Raw genomic sequence first — 18932 nt, 5'->3', positions numbered from 1 at the left:
GAAGAGATCCTTATGACTAAAGAAGTGTCTTTCTTTTCTTTTGTCCTATGAAACTAAATTCAGGTTCAGCAGAATTATAAACTGTTAAATATCACGATTTCCCTTCACTCACTTGCATTTCCCTGGAAAAATTTTCCTGCATGCCAAAATAAGTAAACATAAACATTTTGAAGAGCTGGGTCACTGCCAGGAGGTTCAGAAACTATATGTTCTCTCACCTGCTCAGGTAGAAGGGAGACTATCATTGCCTATTGAAACTTTGTGCTTGTAAACTGCTGCCATGGCTAAGCAGCTGATGAAGGCCAAAATTATTCAAATCTGGGTACCTAAAGTTAGGTTTCTAAATCCATATTTAGAATCTTTGATAAGTGGTCTGATTTTCAAATATGATGCGCTCCCACTGATGTAGTAGCAGATGGAGTTGCTCTGTGCCTCTAAATAGAAGTGGTCTATTGTTTTTCAGTTGCCTAAATATGGAATTAGGAGCCTAACTTCCAGGACCCACACTTAAAAATTATTGCTTTGACCTGCTTCCTTTTCATTTTTAAAAAAAGTGTTTATGAATTACCAGTTAACATTAAGAAATGGATTGCAGTAACTGTTGTGGCCAAAAGGATTATTTTGAGAAATGGAAATCTGCAATTTCTCCCTCGTACACAGACTGACTGAGCTCTCTGCTACTGCACTAATGGGAAAAAAAATTACTCTGTCTAATAGAAGTGCTTGGGAAAAAGTACGAGGATGTCTGGTCACACATGAAACTATTTCATACCTTTGCAGTTCAATGTGTATTGGTCCCCAATACTTATAGACTATGTTCTCACTTATTTAGCTATTTAATTACTTTAATAATTAATGCACTGCATCGTCTTTATGGGGGTTTTTCAGGATTTTGAAAATAATGAATGTTAAAGTTTATTGTTTGTATGCTATTTCCACTTTGTGTATGTGTATATGTTTTGTTATATACTTATATAAAATAAGTTCTTATTTTTCTATTTGCTGTTGGATAGTATGTTGTTTTTGCTTATTTGAAGGCTTTGGAAGCACATCTGTTTGCAAATGCTGCATGCCATTTCTTGTGGGTAATACATGGCTGCCTTTGTGGTATGAAAAAACATGGTCTAAGGCAGGGATCGACAACCTTCGGCACGCGGCCCATTGGAGTAATCCACTGGCAGGCCGTGAGACATTTTGTTTATGTTGACCATCCTCAGGTGCAGCTCCCAGTGGCCGCAGTTCGCTGCTCCCAGCCAATGGCAGCCGCAGGAAGCGGCGGCCAGCACATTCTTGCAGCCCGCAGCTTTCAGCAGCTCCCATTGGCCGAGAAGGCGAACCGTGGCCACTGGGAGCTGTGGGGGGCGGTGTGTGCCTGTGGATGGTCAACATAAACAAAATGTCTCATGGCCCACCAGCGGATTACCCTGCTGGGCCACGTGCCAAAGGTTGCCGACCCCTGGTGTAAGGTCTTTGAACAGCAAGTTGTAAAATAATTTCACAAAAAGAAAAGGAGTACTAGTGGCACCTTAGAGACTAACGAGTTTATTTGAGCGTAAGCTTTCGTGAGCTATAGCTCAAAGCTTATGCTCAAATAGATTAGTCAGTCTCTAAGGTGCCACTAGTACTCCTTTTTCTTTTTGCGAATACAGACTAACACGGCTGCTACTCTGAAAATAATTTCAGTAATTTTAAGCCAGATCTTTGCACTTGCTGAAAATGTCAGCAACTTCTCCAAAATAAGGAGATGTAAGCTGTCTTTAACCTTAAAAACAAAATAAAAAAACCCTGGGATATAGCCTTGGAGTAAGAGGAGGAGGAAATCGATAAGCCAATATTGCTCCCATTGAAATTAACAGCTAAACTCCTGTTGACTTCAGTGGAAGCAGGCTTAGCCTTAAGTCAGCGTCCCCCAACTTGAACAGTATTTCAGCCAAATACTGTAGTACTAATTATGTTAAATTTTCTTTTTTCCTTTTTTGGAATCTGTATAACAGCAGAGAGAAATGCAACTATGCTGGACTCTGTTATCATGATGGTGTGTTTTACAGCAAAGACGCAAGTCAGTGCATTCTATCTCAAAAGCTGAGGCCAAAACGTGGCCTAAACTGGCTTAGGACAAAATTTACTCATTCCGTAAATCCCATATACCTAGGTGTTACTCTCAACCGCACACTCTCCTTTGGATCCCACATTGAGAAAACTAAATTTGGATCCCAGGTTAGCATATAACACAACATTCTTGGCAAGCTTGTTACATCAAAGTAGGGTGCAGACCCCTCCAGTCTGCAGTCATCACCACTGGCACTTTGCTACTCCATTCCTGAATAGACCTGTGCAGTGTGGGCAGAATCACTTTCATGGAAGAAGCTAGAACCTGTATTTACCACTGCCTGCCTCTAGATTACAGGATGTCTTAAGCTTACTCACGTCAACAGCCTCTACATCCTCACAAGTATTGCTCCTCCTGATATATGCGGGGAAGTTGCTAGTACAGTAGCACACACAAAGCATTGCACAGATTCAGGACATCGCTATATGATATAACATCAATGCTGAATCAACTGAAATCACACCAAAATTTTCTTGCCTCCATTAAACCGCTGACATTGTCACCCAAATAAACAAGGGTTCAGTTATGGAAAACAAGAGTAGAAACGGCCTGTGCACCCGACTCCTACCAGTCAAGCACCTACCACCTGATGCAGATCAACCCTGGACTTTATGGCACTGCCATAATCGATTCCACACTCAAGTTGGCCAGTCTGGAGATACAGTGATCAAGTGGGTCTAAAACGGCTGCTACTCTGAAACCTGTCAAAATATGAAGTATCTCCTGCCTTGCCACCTGCATGAGCATGAATGATCTTCACGTGACTTGCTGGAGTGCAGTGATCAGGCAGTCATGTGCATGGATATGGCAGGAAGCAGTGTAAGGACATGGCAAAAAAGAAAAGATGTGATTTTTACATACGAAAAGTCACTATAAATAACAGAAGAGAACCTACTTGGGAGAAGCTCCCCTCCTTTTCAAAAGGGATTGTTTTCAAACCTCCATTCATGACCAAGAGTAGCAGAGACCGCTGTGAACAGAGCATTCTGGAAGTTCATATCTTCACTTTTATCAGGAGGCAAGACTAGATCCTGGAATTTCTTCATGCTACTTCATCCTTTGCTCATTTTCAGCAGAGAAGAATAGAGCTGATGATTTCATATCCTGCTTCCGTCTTTGCCTTTGTACATTCTGCCTCTGATACACTTTGTGCTTCCATGCTTTCTTGATTTGCATCTTTCCGAAATACTCATTTGCTTTGAAGTGCCCAAAAGAAGCAAGTTAAGAATAACAATAATAAAAAAAGAATTAACCCCCAAGTTATTCCTGCCTGCTGGGTTTCTCAGTGAGCTCTGTGTTCTCTTTATTTGTTTTTTACACTGTAAACTGTTTGAGGAGGGAACTTTCATTACTATTGTATGCCAGGTGCTCAGCTGGTGTAAACTGGCATAGCTGCTAATCTGGCCGTGTCTGTTACAAATCCAAGCACCTCAGTGGTTAACAAATAAATAGTAATGGTTCCTTTGAAATGCAGGGTTGATTACAGTTGTAACATTTTGAACCAGAATATGGTAGCAAGAAATGTCAGTCTTAAGAGGAGGAAAAGGCAACTAAAATACATTGGAGTGAGACGGAACATTTACTCCAGTTCATTTTAATGGGGTTCCAATTCTAAGCATGTTTACTGAGCGGATTCTGTTGTATACTAATATGTCTTTGTTTCAGCCTTGTGAGAGTAAAAACAGAAACTACATTTACTTAATGTAGAAAATTTATCAGACTTAATACTATCACACACAAAAAAAGTTTACCTGTTACATAGGTTTCAGTAGCTTCTCAGAAATATCTGAGTTTCAAATGTCTACTTAGTAGTACAATTTTTCCATGATTTTGTTCAGTGATGGCATTTCCCAGTGCAGCGATGTCATTTGTAGATAGACGTTTAGTAAGATTCTTAAACTACAGTCCTGCAGAATGTTCCCAAATAGTTTATTGCAATCCTCCAAAGAGACCTTGTTCCCGCTTTTTAAATGCGGAGTGTAAATTGACTGGTGTATTTCTTTTGTGTTTCAGATGGAGCAATTATCAGATGAAGAACTAGATCATGGTGCAGAAGAAGATAGTGATAAGGAAGACCAAGATCTGGACAAGATGTTTGGACAATGGCTTGGGGAGCTGGACAAACTCACACAGGTCAGGGACGTACAAGGGTCAAATATTTCATTAAGTAATTGGCACCAGTGTTACACACTAATTTTTAATGTCTCAGTATGTTCTTAGAGTATGTATCAATGTGATTCCCACTGTAGGGAGCACATGCACCTCATGTGCATGAGATTGGAGTCTTTTTTTGAAAAGCGGTATTTGTTGAGGCTGCACATGTGCTCGGAGTCTCTTTATGCTCCTGTGCGAGGGCATAAAGGGCAGAGTGGCTGCTACTCCCCCCCTTAGTTCTCTTACCATCTGCTGCAGGAAGACTGCACCTAGTGAGTGTCCAACCCTTTATTCTACTTACAGACTTTGAAACTGGTTGTTCAACCAGCTGTGTGGAGAAATCTTCATATTGGCGTTCCAAACAGAAGAAGCAATCCATTCACTCAAGGGCCATGCTGTGGCTCCTGGGAATCTACACACTGGCCGCCTCTAGGAAACCACAAAAGTACCAACAGAGGCAAAGGACACTGACCTATTCTCAGAGTCCACAGCTAGAGTTACCCACAAGGAAAGAGATCCAGGGGATGCTTCTCTCTCCCTTTAGGCAACCCAGATCCCTTTCAGAGATGGCAGATTTGATAGCTCATGTGACTCTTGACACTCCCAATCTGGAGCCTGCCCTTACCTTCGGGAATCCCTTTCCACCAGGCCTGGACAACTGTCACAGCCAACAAATGTGCATAAGGGCCCAAGACTACCTTATACATTTCCACTCTTTAAACGCTACCTTCCTCCCTTCCCTATTCCTTTTCAAGGACTCTCCTCATGAGAGCCTTTTACAGACAGAAGTGGCCTCATTACTTCATCGAGGTGCCATAGAAGAGGTAAATGCAGAGGATAGGGAAGGAGGCTTCTTCTGTTCTTGTCCTTTCCTTATCCTGAAGAAAAAAGGGGATCTTTGTCCTACCCTAGACCTGACAAGAATGAACAAATACATCATGCTGCTTCAGATTCAGAATGGTGGTAATGGTTGCCTTCATCATCCCATCTCCTCAGACTCAAGACTGGTGTGTGCCTCTGAACTTGTGGGATGCATACTTCCATATCGCCATCCACCCGGCTACAGGAAGTACCTAAGATTCACAGTGGGGCCCAATCATTATCATTCAGTCTCCACAAAGTACCTAGAGGTAGTAGCAACACATCTCAGAAGGAAGGTCATTCATGTTTACCCTTATCTGGACAATTGGCTGAACAAGGACAGATCTCACCAGGAAACAGCAGCAAGTTTGTAATATGCCCTCTCCCTGTTCTCTTGGCTAGGCCTTCTGGTGAACTACAAAAAAATAGGCTCTTATCCCATCACAGCTGATAGAGTTCATAGGAGCCTTGATCAACTCCTGGTTAGTGAGAGCGTACCTTCCCACAGTCAGGGTTATTGTTGATGCATTTGATATTTATTAATTCAGATAGAATCAAACCCAGCTACAAAGGTGCAGGAATGTCTGGAACTGCTGGGCTATATGTCATTGTGCACATTCCTGACTTTGCTTGCCAGACTTCACCTGAGGCCTCTTCAACTCTGGCTCAGGTTGGTCTATACCCCAGATAAACACCAAATGAGCAAGAAGGCGGTGGTTACACCTCACATCATTGCAGAAGCGAAGTGGTGGAAAGAACCCAGAAGGCATGGAGGTTTACCATTCTCTTCTGCTTCCCCAACAATGATTTTAATCACAGATCAAGGATAAGTTGGGGTGTCCACCTGAACCGTCAACAAATGCAAGGGACGTGGTCCCCAGAAGGGGCCCATGTCAGTGTCCTGGGGCTCAGAGCTGTCATGTTAGCCTGCACATCCTTCCTACCCGTTTGTCAAAGCTCCACAGTGCAGCTCTTGACAAACAATATGTCTGCAGTGCACTATGTAAACAAAGAGGTACACACTCTTCGCCCTGCTGTCTATAGGCAATCAAGCTCTGGATATGGTTAACTGTGCTGGCTTTTCACCTCCCAGGAGTCAGCAACACCCTGGCAAACATCTGAGGAGACTGTGTTACCATTCACAAGTGGTCACTGTGGCGATCCATCATGGATGAGATGTTCCTTCGCTGGGGACCCTGTGATACTTGTTTGCCACCAATGTCAGGTGCCAGAACTTTTTTTTATTTTCAGAGGAGGTATGAACTTGAGGTTGTTACCAAATGCCTTCCTTTCATAGTGGTCCCAAAGCCTTCTCAATGTTATTCCACTGATCTTTATGATAGTATCCAAAATCGAACAAGACAAAGCCATGATCATCCTCATGACTACCTACTGACAGAGGCAGTTTGATTGACAGGCCTTCTACAAATATTCAGTCAGCTGCCCTCCAGCTCTCACGTTGCTTGGATCTGATCTCATAGCACCACTGCCAGATGCTCTGTGACTCAGTCACTGCACCTGATTGCATGGCTATGGGCTGATTGAAAACTGCAGAAAGAGCCTGCTCCCTCGGGGTCCAAGAATTCCAGATACAGAGCAAGACTGCATTGACCAGAAAGACTTACTCACCTAAATAGAAGAAGTTTTCAGTATGGGCAGCCAAATATGGTCTGGACTCAGTCCAGGCATTAATACTGAATATCCTCTACTACTTAAAACAAGCTGGCATTTTGTTCACCTCTATCCAGGTCCACCTCACAGAAATTTCAGCTTGCCATCCGCCTGTAAGGTGGTGCTCCATCTTCCTTGTGCTGTTCTACATATTTTATAAATGACCTGAAAAACGGGATAAACAGTGAGGTGGCAAAGTTTTGCAGGTGCTACTAAATTACCCATGATAGTTAAGTCCAAAACTGACTGCGAAGAGTTACAAAGGGATCTCACAAAACTGGGTGACTGGGCCACAAAATGGCAGATGAAATTCAGTTTTGATAGTATAATGTAATGCACATTGGAAAAAATAATCCCAACTGTACATACCAAATGATGTCTAAATTAGCTGTTTCCACTCCAGAAGGAGATCCTGGGGTCATCGTGAAATGTGCAGCGGCAGACAAAAAAAAAAGCTCACGATGTTAGGAACCGTTAGGAAACTGAGAGATAAGATGATGAAAAATGTCATAATGCAACAATCTAAATCTATGGTATGCCCACACCTTGAATAGTGTGTGCAGTTCTGGTAACCCCATCTCAAAATTAGAATTGGAAAAGGTACAGAGAAGGGCAATAAAAATGATTAGGGGTATGGTACAGCTTCCATATGAGGAGAGATTAAAAACGCTGGAACTGTTCATCATCTTAGAAAAGAGACGACTAAGGGGAATTATAACAAAGGTTTATAAAATCATGAATGGTGGGGAGAAAGTGAATAGAGAAGTGGTGTTATGTGAAGAGGTAAATAACACACGAACCAGGGGTCACCCAATGAAATTAGTATGCTGTAGGTTTAAAACAAGCAAAAGGAAGTACTTCTTCACAAAACACACAGTCAACCTGTGGAACTCTTTGCCGGGTATGTTGTGAAGGCCAAAAGTATAACGGTTTAAAAAAGAATTAGAAATGTTCATGCAGGATAGGTTCAACAGTGGCTATTAACCAAGATGGTGAGGGACACATCCCCATGCTCCAGATGTTCCTAAACATCTGACTGCCAGAAACTGGGTCTGGAGGACAGGGGATGGATCATTTAGTAGTTTTTCTGTTCTGTTTATTTCCTCTGAAGTATCTGGTACTGGCTGCTCTCAGAAGGGAGGATACCGGGCTAGCTGGGCCATTGTTCTGATCCAATATGGCCACTCTTATGTTTTTATTTTCTCACCAGATGGGAATTAAAGTTTCTCAGAGGACTATTACATACTTTCCCATCAGTCAGAGACCATACTCCTGTCTGGAATTTCAGCATAGTCCTCCTCAGGTTGCTGGAGTCTCAGTTTGAACCTCTTTTAGAATGCTCCTTGCATCACTTTCCTCTGAAGATGGTCTTTCTAATGGCTATCACTTGAACCAGAAGAGTGAATGAGGTTCAGGTGTCTGTCAGAAACTCCCTATATAACATTTCATAGGGATAACGTGTCCAGGACTTTATTACATTGACAGGACCAAACCGTTCAGACTGTCTTCCTATCTATTTCTGTCTATAGCTTGGCATCCTAAAAGTCAGGCCATCTCGTCAGAAAATAACCAAATGGATAACTGAGTATTATTGTGTTGCCAGCTGCCTGGTGCACCTCTCCCACTGAACATTAAGGCCTATACCAACCAGATCTTGAGCATCCTCCTCCTCCTACTTTAAGAATGTGCCGATATCAGAAACTACAAAGCAGCATTGCAGAGTAACCTATTGACCTCTTAAACATCGCTCTTTGACTTAGCGGTCAAGTCTGAGGCCAAATTTAGGAAAGCATTTCTTCAATCACTGTTTGACTGATTTAGCTGAAATCCTTCGATCTCATGATCCCCAGGGGATACTGCTTACCAGTAACCTACAGTGGGATCCACACTGACACTTACTCAAAGAAAAAACTTTTACTTACCCTGTGGTAACTGGGTTCTTTCTTGTCAGTTGGACCCTGTGACCTGCCCTCTGTCCCTGCATTTTGGAGTTTTCAGTTATCATAGACTTCAGAGTCGGGGGGAACCAAGAGAAGGTCTCAGCTGCTCTGCCTTTAATGCCCTCATATTGGAGCATGAGGCAGCTCAGGGTGCATGCAAGGCCCTGGTGGATATTGCTATTCAAAAGACACTGATCTCATGTGTATGAGGCACATGCATACCTACAGTGGGATTCACACTGACTACAACATCTGAAAGAACCACACTTACTGTAGGGTAAGTAACTGTTCTTTCTGTGGAAATGACGCTCAAGTGTACCCATCCTTTAATATCTTTTTAGTTAGTGGGGATAATATTTTTATGGATAGATATTACCTATAAATAGAATAAGTAATTCCTTGTTGTATATTGCATCATTTTGTTTAAGGAACAATTTTTCTTAATTCTAAGCCTATGGATAAAGAGCCATAGAAAAATCTTCATTCCTAGATGAACAGAAAACTATTTTAGTGGCAAATTTATTTCACAATCTTGTGTTTACAAATCTAAGTTACGTTAACTAGGTAGGAATGTTTTGCAAAGCCGTTGGCTGCATTAATAATTGTATGCCTCAACATATACATTTGCAAGAGGAGGAGTTTCAAAACAGATTTTTGGACTTCAACCCCCATAACTCACTTTGCTTCGTAATGCACCATTACCTTCATAATGTACGCACAACCTCTTGGAGTTTATTGGCGTATTATTAGTGGACAAAAATTACATTTACTGACAGTTAAGCTTGCATCAGGTCCTACCCCACCCAGGCAAAATCTCAAAATTCTGGCAATAAATAGTTAAGGAAAAAATGTCCTGCGGTTTTTGCCACCTTCATACTGCTCACAATGCTGTCGCCAATAAATTCCATCGCTTCATAAGGTTTTCACTTCCGTCTCCCACAGTTACTGAAAAGTAATATGTATCCCAGCTTCATCAGACTTGTGCTCTCATGCAAAACCTTAATGATAGCTCTTATGTCTATATCAACAGATTGGCATATCTGTCACACAGTCCATTTACTTGAAAAGTTATTGTCCCTTAACGTGGCTGAGGTCACAGTTAAAGATTTGGCATGAGCATAATTAGAGCTTGCAAGAAATCCAGAGTATCTCCCTGAACACATTCCTAGTGCATTCATTGCTCTATTCCAGCTGGACTATTGGAGCAATGGAAAAACAGGTCTGTCTTCTCTGAATTTTTCTTTCCCAGGTTCACTGGATATTTATTGGACCACAAAGTAAGATTTTTTTTCCAGATGGAAATTTTTTTTAAAGGATATGTTTAAACTTTATGGTGCCCAAGAGATCTTTTTAATTCACTGTACCCTCCAAATTCCCTGCCTCCCAAATAAATGTTACAAAATTTAGTCTTAAACCCTGTAGCACTTGTGGCCAATACCTTATACCATTTAGCACTAATGCATTTTGCATTAGTGGTTAGCATCGGGATATCCTGCTTTCTAGGGCCAGGGTATTAAGGAGTATCTTATTTTGTATTTTGGTTCCATTCAAGATTTTCGCTTGCTTTGCTATAGCCAACCAGCAAAACTCACCAATTCACCTTCCAAAGGCTTAGGTGAGAACTTGTTCTGCTGCTATCGCTAGAACCTATCTATATAAATGTTCATGGGACACAAAGTAATTTGTTAACTCTTGGTTTCTGTACTATACATAATGTATGTACTCCTGACCGAAACTTTTTAATAAGCAGATGAGACTTTATCAAGAGGTGTAAACTATAGGCCAGCGACTATGGGTTCAGTCTGAGGAGTTAAGCCTCCCCTACCCTTCTCAGTTTCCATATTGGTCCTCATCACCCACAAATAACTCCAGTTCCTACCTTTACTGATAGTCATAACTGTATCCAGTAGCAGCAATGTGTAAACTCACATGATTCTTGACAGTTTTACTGTTGCCTATTAGGTTCTAAATAGGCACATTTTCACTCAGGTGCTGCTTGGGAAATCTCTGGGTATCAGTAGACGCATTAGAGCCATCTGTTTGCAGCCTGAGAAAGACAGTGGTACATCACTGATTTACATTCTGTTTACATTTGGATGGTTGTCTTCCCAGTTATAAGGAATAGCCATGATTTTTTTCTCCCTAAAGAGAAAACTTAAATCTGCAGAAATTGATGATTTAAGGCACCCACGTTTATCTTTATCACTTGGACTTTTCAAGCCCAATTGAGGGCAAAGACTGAAACAAAATGGGGGTGGAGGGGTGGGTCTGACAGAATGAATGGTGTTGGGTGAGGAAGAAAAAAGATGTAAATCACACAGTTCAAAAATGAGTTGAAAGAAGATAAGAAAGAAACAGAAGTAAAATTCTTTTTTCTGTGTGTGAGGTTCAACGGCTAAACTAATTAACAATGCTACATGGCTACCTTGGAAGCTGAAAAGCATTCAGGAATTAAATTTCCCTTCCCTAGAGTTTGGGAATCTCTTTCAGTTAGCTCCTACCCCACCTCTGGATCCCGAAACACAAATTTAAAATAAAACCTCTGGTAGTAGATAAAACTTACTTCTTCCTATGAAGCTTCGCTTTTGGGAGACTTGGGCCTGTCTACATGGGAGATTTCTTTTAAGTTATACCAGTATACAGATGTGATGTTCCCGTGGTGTTCTCTGGACTGGTGATCTGCCAGGCCACTCCAATCCTTGACTCTGGGAGCCAGCCTTACCTTGCTCTGCTGTGAGAAACCCCACTCCTGGGCTGTTCACGCACAGCCTCTAGCATGTAAACTGCTCCTTGGATTGTGCAACCCAATGACACTGGCCAATATCTCCAGTCCCAGACACAACCCTAGCAGCCTCCATCTTGCAGTGTCCAGTTATGCCCACTGGACACTGCAAGCTTATGAGTTCGTCAGTTTAACACAGAAATTGATATGCACCAGGGTTGTTCTCCTAAGGGGAGTCTCTGACATGCTTTAAACCAAACGCACTGCTTCAGGTAGAATAAACAAACAGATTTGTTAACTGCAAAGATAGATTTTAAGTGATTAGAAGTCAAAGCATAACAATTTGGATTTGGTCAAATGAAACAAAAGTAAAACGCATTCTAAGCTGATCTTAACACTTTCAGTGCCCTTACAAACTTAGATGCTTCTCACCATAGGCTGGCTAGTTTCCCTTCAACCAGGCTTTCCCCTTTGATCAGCGCTTCAGTCGCTTGGTATGGTTTCTGTAAATGTAGGTGGAAGAGAGAGGAAGAGCATGGCAAAGTCTCTCCCTTTTATCATGTTCTTTCTTCTCTCCTGGCTTCCCCCGCCCCCTTCAGAGTCAGGTGAGCATTACCTCATAGCAGTCCCAAATTGACCAAAGGAAGGGGGGTGACTCACTCGGGAGTCCAACAGATCCTTTGTTGTTGCCTAGGCCAGTGTCCTTTGTTCCTGTGAGGCTGGGCTGGGTTTGGTCTCATACATGCCCTGATGAGGTGTGAACTGCCTCTCTGCTCTTGGGGAGTTTTTGCCTGGGCTTGCTTTAAGCCACGAGGGCATATTTTCAGCCTCATAACTGTATAAATGAAATTACAACCTATAACACTACTGTTACGATTACTATAACAACAATGCTCAGTGCATCATGGGCCTTCCGAAGACACCCAGCATAACAAACTTTTCATTGGATACAACACAATCATTTTACAAGGATGAACATGGGGGTGCTGGGTGTTCCCCTGAGGTACAGAGCATCCCAACAGATATAACTATAACAATGTAATTGTAACACTCTATGTAGACCAGGGATCTCAAACTCAAATCACCATGAGGGCCACATGAGGACTAGTACATTAGTACTAGTACATTAGTACATTAGGGCCACATCACTGACACTTTTTCATAAAAAGATACAAAAGTCTGCCCCCCGCTCCACCCCTTCCATGAGGTCCTGCCCCTGCCCTGACCCCATTCCAACCCCTTCCCCCAAAGTCCCCGCCCCAACTCCGCCCCCTCCCTGCCCTTTATTCACACCCCTTCCCCAAATCCCCACCCCGGCCCTACCTCTTCTCTGCCTCCTCCCCGAGTGCGCCGCATTCCCGCTCCCCCTCCCTCCCTCCTGGGAAGTCCTCAGTGCTGCCAAACAGCTGTTTGGCAGCAGGAAGCGCTGGGAGGTAGGCGGAGGAGCGGGGACGCAGCACGCTCGGGGTGGCAGAGGTGTGAGGGGAGTTATGGCAGGCTGCAGGAAATAACTCGGCAGGCCGCTTGTCTGAGACCCGTGATGTAGACAGTCTCATTCTGAAACAGGCAGTGTAGCCTCCTGTTTCAGTGGGTGCACTGTACTAAATTGTCGATTGGGCACCGACTACCTGTAGCAGCACCCTCTACCCTTGTACTGCAACCCTAATCCTGGCCTGGTGCAGAGGGATGATTCCTGGGAGTTGGGGCTGGAGAGTGAGATGTGGTATTCTTTGATTTTAGTAAGACTTTTGACACAGTCTGCATGACATTCTCATAAGCAAAGTAGGGAAATGTGGTGTAGATGAAATTACTATAAGGTGGGCTCACAACTGGTTGAAAGACCATACATAAAAAGTAGTTATCAATGGCTTGCTGTCAAATTGAGAGAGAATATCTAGTGGGATGCCACAGGGGGTGGGGGTCAGTCCTGGGTCCAGTACTATTAGATATTTTCATTAATGACTTGGATAATAGAGTAGAGAGTATGTTTATAAAATTTTCATATAACCCCAAGCTGGGAGGGGTTACAAGCATTTTAGAGAACAGATTTAAAATTGAAAATGACCTTGACAAATTGGAGAATTCGTCTGAAACCAACAAGATGAAATTCAGTAAAGACAAGTGCAAAGTACTTCACTTGGGAAGGAAAAATCAAATGCACAGCTACACAATGGGGAATAATTAGCTAGGTGGTAGGGCTGCTGAAAAGGATCTGGGGGCTATGGTGGATCACAAACTGAATATGAGTTGTCAATGTGCTAAAAAGCTGCAAAAAAGGCTAATATGATTCTGGGGTGTATTAACAGGCATGTACAAGATACAAGATAATTGTCCCGCTCTACTTGGCACTGGTGAGGCCCCAGCTGGACTACTGTGTCCAGTTCTGGGCACCACAGTTTAGGAAGGATTTGGACAAATTGGAAAGAGCCCAGCAGAGAGCAACAAAAATGATAAAAAGTTTACAAAACCTGACCTCTGAGGAAAGGTTGAAAAAACTGGGCATGTTTAGTCTTGAGAAAAGAAGATTGAGGGGCGACCTGATAAGTCTTCCAGTAAGTTACGGGTTGTTCTAAAGAGGATGGTGATCAATTAGTCTCCATGTCCACTGAAGGTAAGACAAGATGTTATGGGCTAAACCTGCAGCAAGGGAGATTTAGGTTAGATATTAGGAAAAACTTTCTAGCTATAAAGGTAGTTAAGCTCTGGAATAGGCTTCCAAGGGCAGTCATGGAGTCCCCATCATTAGAAGTTTTTAAAAACAAATTGGACAAACACCTGTCAGGGATGGTCTAGGTTTACTTAGTCGTGCCTAATTGCAGGGGGCTGGACTTGATGACTTCTCGAGGTCTCTTCCAGCCCTACTTTTCTCCTTTACAAAAACAGCAGAACATGAATTTACAAACAAATTAAATATAGTCAGCATTTTTATTTTCATGGTAAAATATTCATACAGCACTGTCTAATATACCTAGCCACATAACCATTGCTAAAGTATTCTGTTACATATCAACATGTTTTTTTAAAGCCATAAGGGATAACATATGCACAACGTGATCTTTTCTTATAAGATGGAATGAAACTCACTTTTACAACTAATATATTTAAAAAAATAATAGTCCCTATTAGTAAAGATAATTTGATAATTTAGGCAAATTTACTTTAAAAAGTCCTCTTTCTGTTGCTTCTGAGATGTTGTTTTTTTCTGAATTGCGTTGTTAGTCAAACTGATCCAGGTAACTGTAGAAAATCTCAGTAAAGTAATTCTTTCAAAATGGTGACGTGTAGAACAATACTATTGAAAAACAAATTTAAGAATATATTTTCCTTCTTTTCAGTTGTGTAGTGGCAGAATGAATGTATTTTAACATCTCTCCTAGTTGGACAGTTGATGTTAATCTCAGTAACATGGTAACTAAATCCTTTTCTAGTGCAGATGCTACAAAAGAGAACTCATTTTTTTAGATTACATTTCTCCTGCTGAAGATAAGCTTTCAACCATATTTGTAATATTGTTTGACCATCAGCTCCTGTTATATTAAATGCAAACTTTATTTTAGCTTCTTTTCTCTCTTCTCAGTTTGTTTGCTTGTTTGTTTATTTATTTATTTATTTTTTAGAGTTTGGATACAGACAAGCCCATGGAGCCAGTAAAGAAATCCCCTCTTCGCCAAGAAACCAATATTGCCAATTTCTCCTATCGCTTCTCCATGTACAATTTGAATGGTAAACAGAATTTTCTGAGACCCTCAATTTTTTCTCTAACATTGAATGAATATTTGTTTTATCAGAAAGCAGCCATTTTACAAAATGCTAAAATCCTACAGCATTAAAACATAGCATCCAGACAGACTAGGGCATCATTTTCTAGTTTGCTTACATTGTGTTATCCTGTTTATGTTGACACAGAATTCTTAGGGTCACAAACTGGATGTCTATCAGCAGCTATTATCTGAGAATCAGAATCTACTTATTTGTAAAGAACAATTATTCTGATAATCTTTTTAATGAAGGAGTGAATTAATAAGTTTGTTCCTTAAGCCACATTGGATGAAAAGGGGAAAAGAATTCTAAATAAGATGGCACGTGAAAGGGCAAATGTAGTAATTAGGTCCAATATTTAGGTTAAACAAAAAAGCTTTGTCAGTTTTTCATTATCTATGACTCTGGCAGTAGTACAGGAAACTTGCATTTTAAAAAAAATGGGTTTTGGTTTTCTAAGCAGTGTTGGAGATTTTGCCACATACCTTCTAATAAAATTAATGAAAAATGTGTAGGGATCACCTCTGCATTGCTTCAAAAATGTCAGCCAGGTTTTTTAACCAGACAGTTGCTCATTAAGCATTTCTGTACATTTGAAAGAGATTCACTGACCTCATAGGCTTCCATTACTGACACTCATGATGGCAAATGCAGCTCTGAAGTTAAATTAAATTTTAACGACTACTTTTTATTTTGAGCGTTGTAGATTCAGAATGGTGAAATTACTGTATTGTTTCTACTTTGTCCATTGCAAAGTGGCACTACTTGGAGAGCATGATTGAGAAATGGGTTAATCATGAGGAAGCTAATGCCTGTTGTTCCTTGCAGAAGCCCTGAATCAGGGGGATACTGTGGATCTGGATGCCCTCATGGCTGATCTTTGTTCCATAGAGCAGGAGCTCAGCAGCATTGGGTCACAGTCAGCAAACAGTGCTGCAATGAAACGTCTAGCCACAGAAACAAAAGTAGCTCAGAAACCACCTGCTGGTCGACTTTCCTCTAAACACAGCAGTATAAAAGGATCGTCCTCTTCGTCTGGTAGGGTAAACAAGCCTTCAAATGCCAACTTTTCCTTGGAGGACATCACTGCCCAGTTAGAGAAGGCTTCTCTGAGCATGGATGAAGCAGCCCAGCAATCTGTAATGGAAGATGCTAAACCTGTAGTTACTGCTCAGCACAGAAGGACAGCATCAGCTGGCACAGTGAGTGATGCTGAAGTGCGCTCCATCAGTAACTCATCCCGTTCCAGCATAACCTCTGCAGCATCCAGCATGGACTCCTTAGATATTGATAAAATGACAAGACCTCAGGAACTGGATTTGACACAGCAAGGCCAACCGATTACTGAGGTAGAGTCTCATAATTTCAATATAGGTTTTATTTACACTTTCTTTAAACTTTGTTTTACCTTTCTCTTTCAGTCCTACCCTAATGGGGCTTATGGCCATACATGTTCAATGTGGTATAGGGTGAGTGAGGGCTAGCTTTTTCTTAGATACAATGACATTGTTGGTTCTCTTGCTCTCTTTAAAAAAAGATTCCTTTCAAGCAAGGGTAAGGCTTTTTTTGCAGGTCTTCCCACCACCCTATCTATTCACATCTTAACATTTTCTGTATGTTTAAGATTAAAAAGTTACTAGGTTAAATGTTCAGGAATTCCAGTACTGTTCTCTGGAGATGCACTTATAACTATTTTAAACCAGAGTTTTTGAAAAGTATTTGTGGGAAGATTAGTGGTGGCATGATAGATTTGGTCATCTCCTTCATGAAGAGCCTTTTCATTCTCTTTGTTGATAATGTTAATATATTTAAAACTAGTCAGATTGGTATACCCTTTAAGATGACATTGTACAAAGACACATCCTTTGTGTTACTACTCAATTTCAAAAAAATTGGAGGAAAACATACACTATGCTATGAATTATTTTGGTTTTTATAAAGAAAGAGAAATAACATGCATAATTCAGATAATTCATTATAAATTTTACAGTATAACACAATATAGTACATTGCAAATTATGTGATAAATTCAAAGCTCAATAGTAAGAGATTATTCAGCATATGTGCTTGAAGTTCTTGCTGTTTTTATATATGGGTTATTTTTCTTCAGGCCTGAATTCTCCCTCAGTCTTCATAAAGTATTCCAGTTTGACATCTTCTTTATCGCATGACAAATCATTCTGCTGCTAGCTCGTAGGCAAAAAAAATTTTTTTTGAAAGAATAGACAAGAAAAGAGGATTCAGTATATACATGGCAACTTACCAAGTGCCTTTGAAATTTCATATTTACATCCCATTGTGCCATTGTAAGAATTTTTCTTTCAGGGATCTTAAATGCTGCATCATTTGCAGAACTAGAAATGATGATTGGATAGCCAAAATAAAGCTATACTTATACCGGCATGATACATATGGAAGAATGTCCTAGTGAATCAGAGGGCTTCAATAAGAAAGGATTACTCATGTTGTTTTGATGACATTGGAAACTACTACTGATAACCTGATTGTCATTCAGAAGTTTGCTGTGCTGATACACACACTTTTTAGTTTCCCATCTATTCAGAGGAGATAACAGGAACAAATAGGGCTTATTTTTATAGATAATTAACCCAGTTTGAATACTATACTATATTTCACTCCAGCTGAAGCAAAAGAATGACTCTTCCGACTGTAAATATGAGGCAGAAATAGGTTTATGTATTGTAAAGGCTGAATGCTGTAGCTTGGACTGAAGATCATGAACTTCTCAAGGCCACATTTGTATTTAATATTTATGTAGAATGCTTAGAAAATAATGAACAGCTCATGTTGATTTTATTTATATAATTGGTACTCCCATCAGTGTCCTCTTAACTGGAGCTGTGCCTGTATGGGTTAAACAAAAAAAAGCAAGGTGTCTTTCTTGTAGCCTGAGCTGTAGTTTTCAGTTATTAAGTGCTCTTCTGACTGTCTGCAAACCAATTGAGGCAGATCTGGGAGTTGGAGCCAATCTTCTCCTATCATTTATTCAGTGTATTACTGTTCTTGCATTTAGTTTGCTCTATATTTCTTTAGTATAATGAGGTTTCGTTAAGTTTAGTTTTGGACCTTTGGAGAGGGATAGAAACCTAATACCATCCTGAGCAAAGGTGAAACTTTGGGAAGACGTTTCCCTATACATGGAAGTTAAAATGAGTGTAGTTATCATTGCCTGTTCTCTCCTGGCTGCCTTGTACCTGAGTGAAGCTTCAGAAGTGTGTATGTGCAGAGTTTGAGGTCAGTTTTTTCAGTGAAACAGGCGCCAATAAGGTACTGAATATGAGCCTATCATTTTAAAAGAATAATAAAACCTGTCAGTCTGACCCATGAAATAGTTAATTTATTAATCCAGTAAATACTTTTTTGTAGTCAGATGTTTCAGACCTTCAAAAAACTTTTTAAAGATACTGAATTTTTATATTCACTTTCATTGAAGACTTTATTATCCTTTCCCCTACCCTCACCCAAAACACTTCAAAAATTCATCAACTTAATGCATGGCATTGCTTTATGCACAGTGAGTTATCTTGTGCCACAAAAGCACTGAAATAGGATGTTAAAAATGTGTAAATGGTTCTGTTCCTTTCTCTGTGTGTTTCTGCATATGTAGCTCTATGTAAATAGCACCTATGGCTCTAGTTCAGTCTGGGTAGACAAAGGTGGTACATAAACTGAATTTTTTTTGGTAGATGCGCAT

General features: G+C 40.8%; 1 protein-coding gene across 1 annotated transcript in view; it reads left to right on the top strand.

Moving 5' to 3' along the window:
• The first annotated feature begins 4123 nt into the window (after positions 1 to 4123).
• RAPH1 (Ras association (RalGDS/AF-6) and pleckstrin homology domains 1) overlaps positions 4124 to 18932 on the top strand; it is an 80239-nt gene continuing 65430 nt past the window's right edge. Inside the window, exons 1-3 of the mRNA XM_077830207.1 lie at positions 4124 to 4243; positions 15076 to 15181; positions 16046 to 16566. Of these exons, the coding sequence (XP_077686333.1) occupies positions 4124 to 4243; positions 15076 to 15181; positions 16046 to 16566 (747 nt within the window). The remainder of the gene's footprint in view (positions 4244 to 15075; positions 15182 to 16045; positions 16567 to 18932) is intronic.

Source organism: Eretmochelys imbricata, chromosome 11, assembly GCF_965152235.1.
Source record: "Eretmochelys imbricata isolate rEreImb1 chromosome 11, rEreImb1.hap1, whole genome shotgun sequence".
NCBI lineage: Eukaryota > Metazoa > Chordata > Testudines > Cheloniidae > Eretmochelys > Eretmochelys imbricata.
This window is presented reverse-complemented; position numbering and strand designations above follow the sequence as displayed.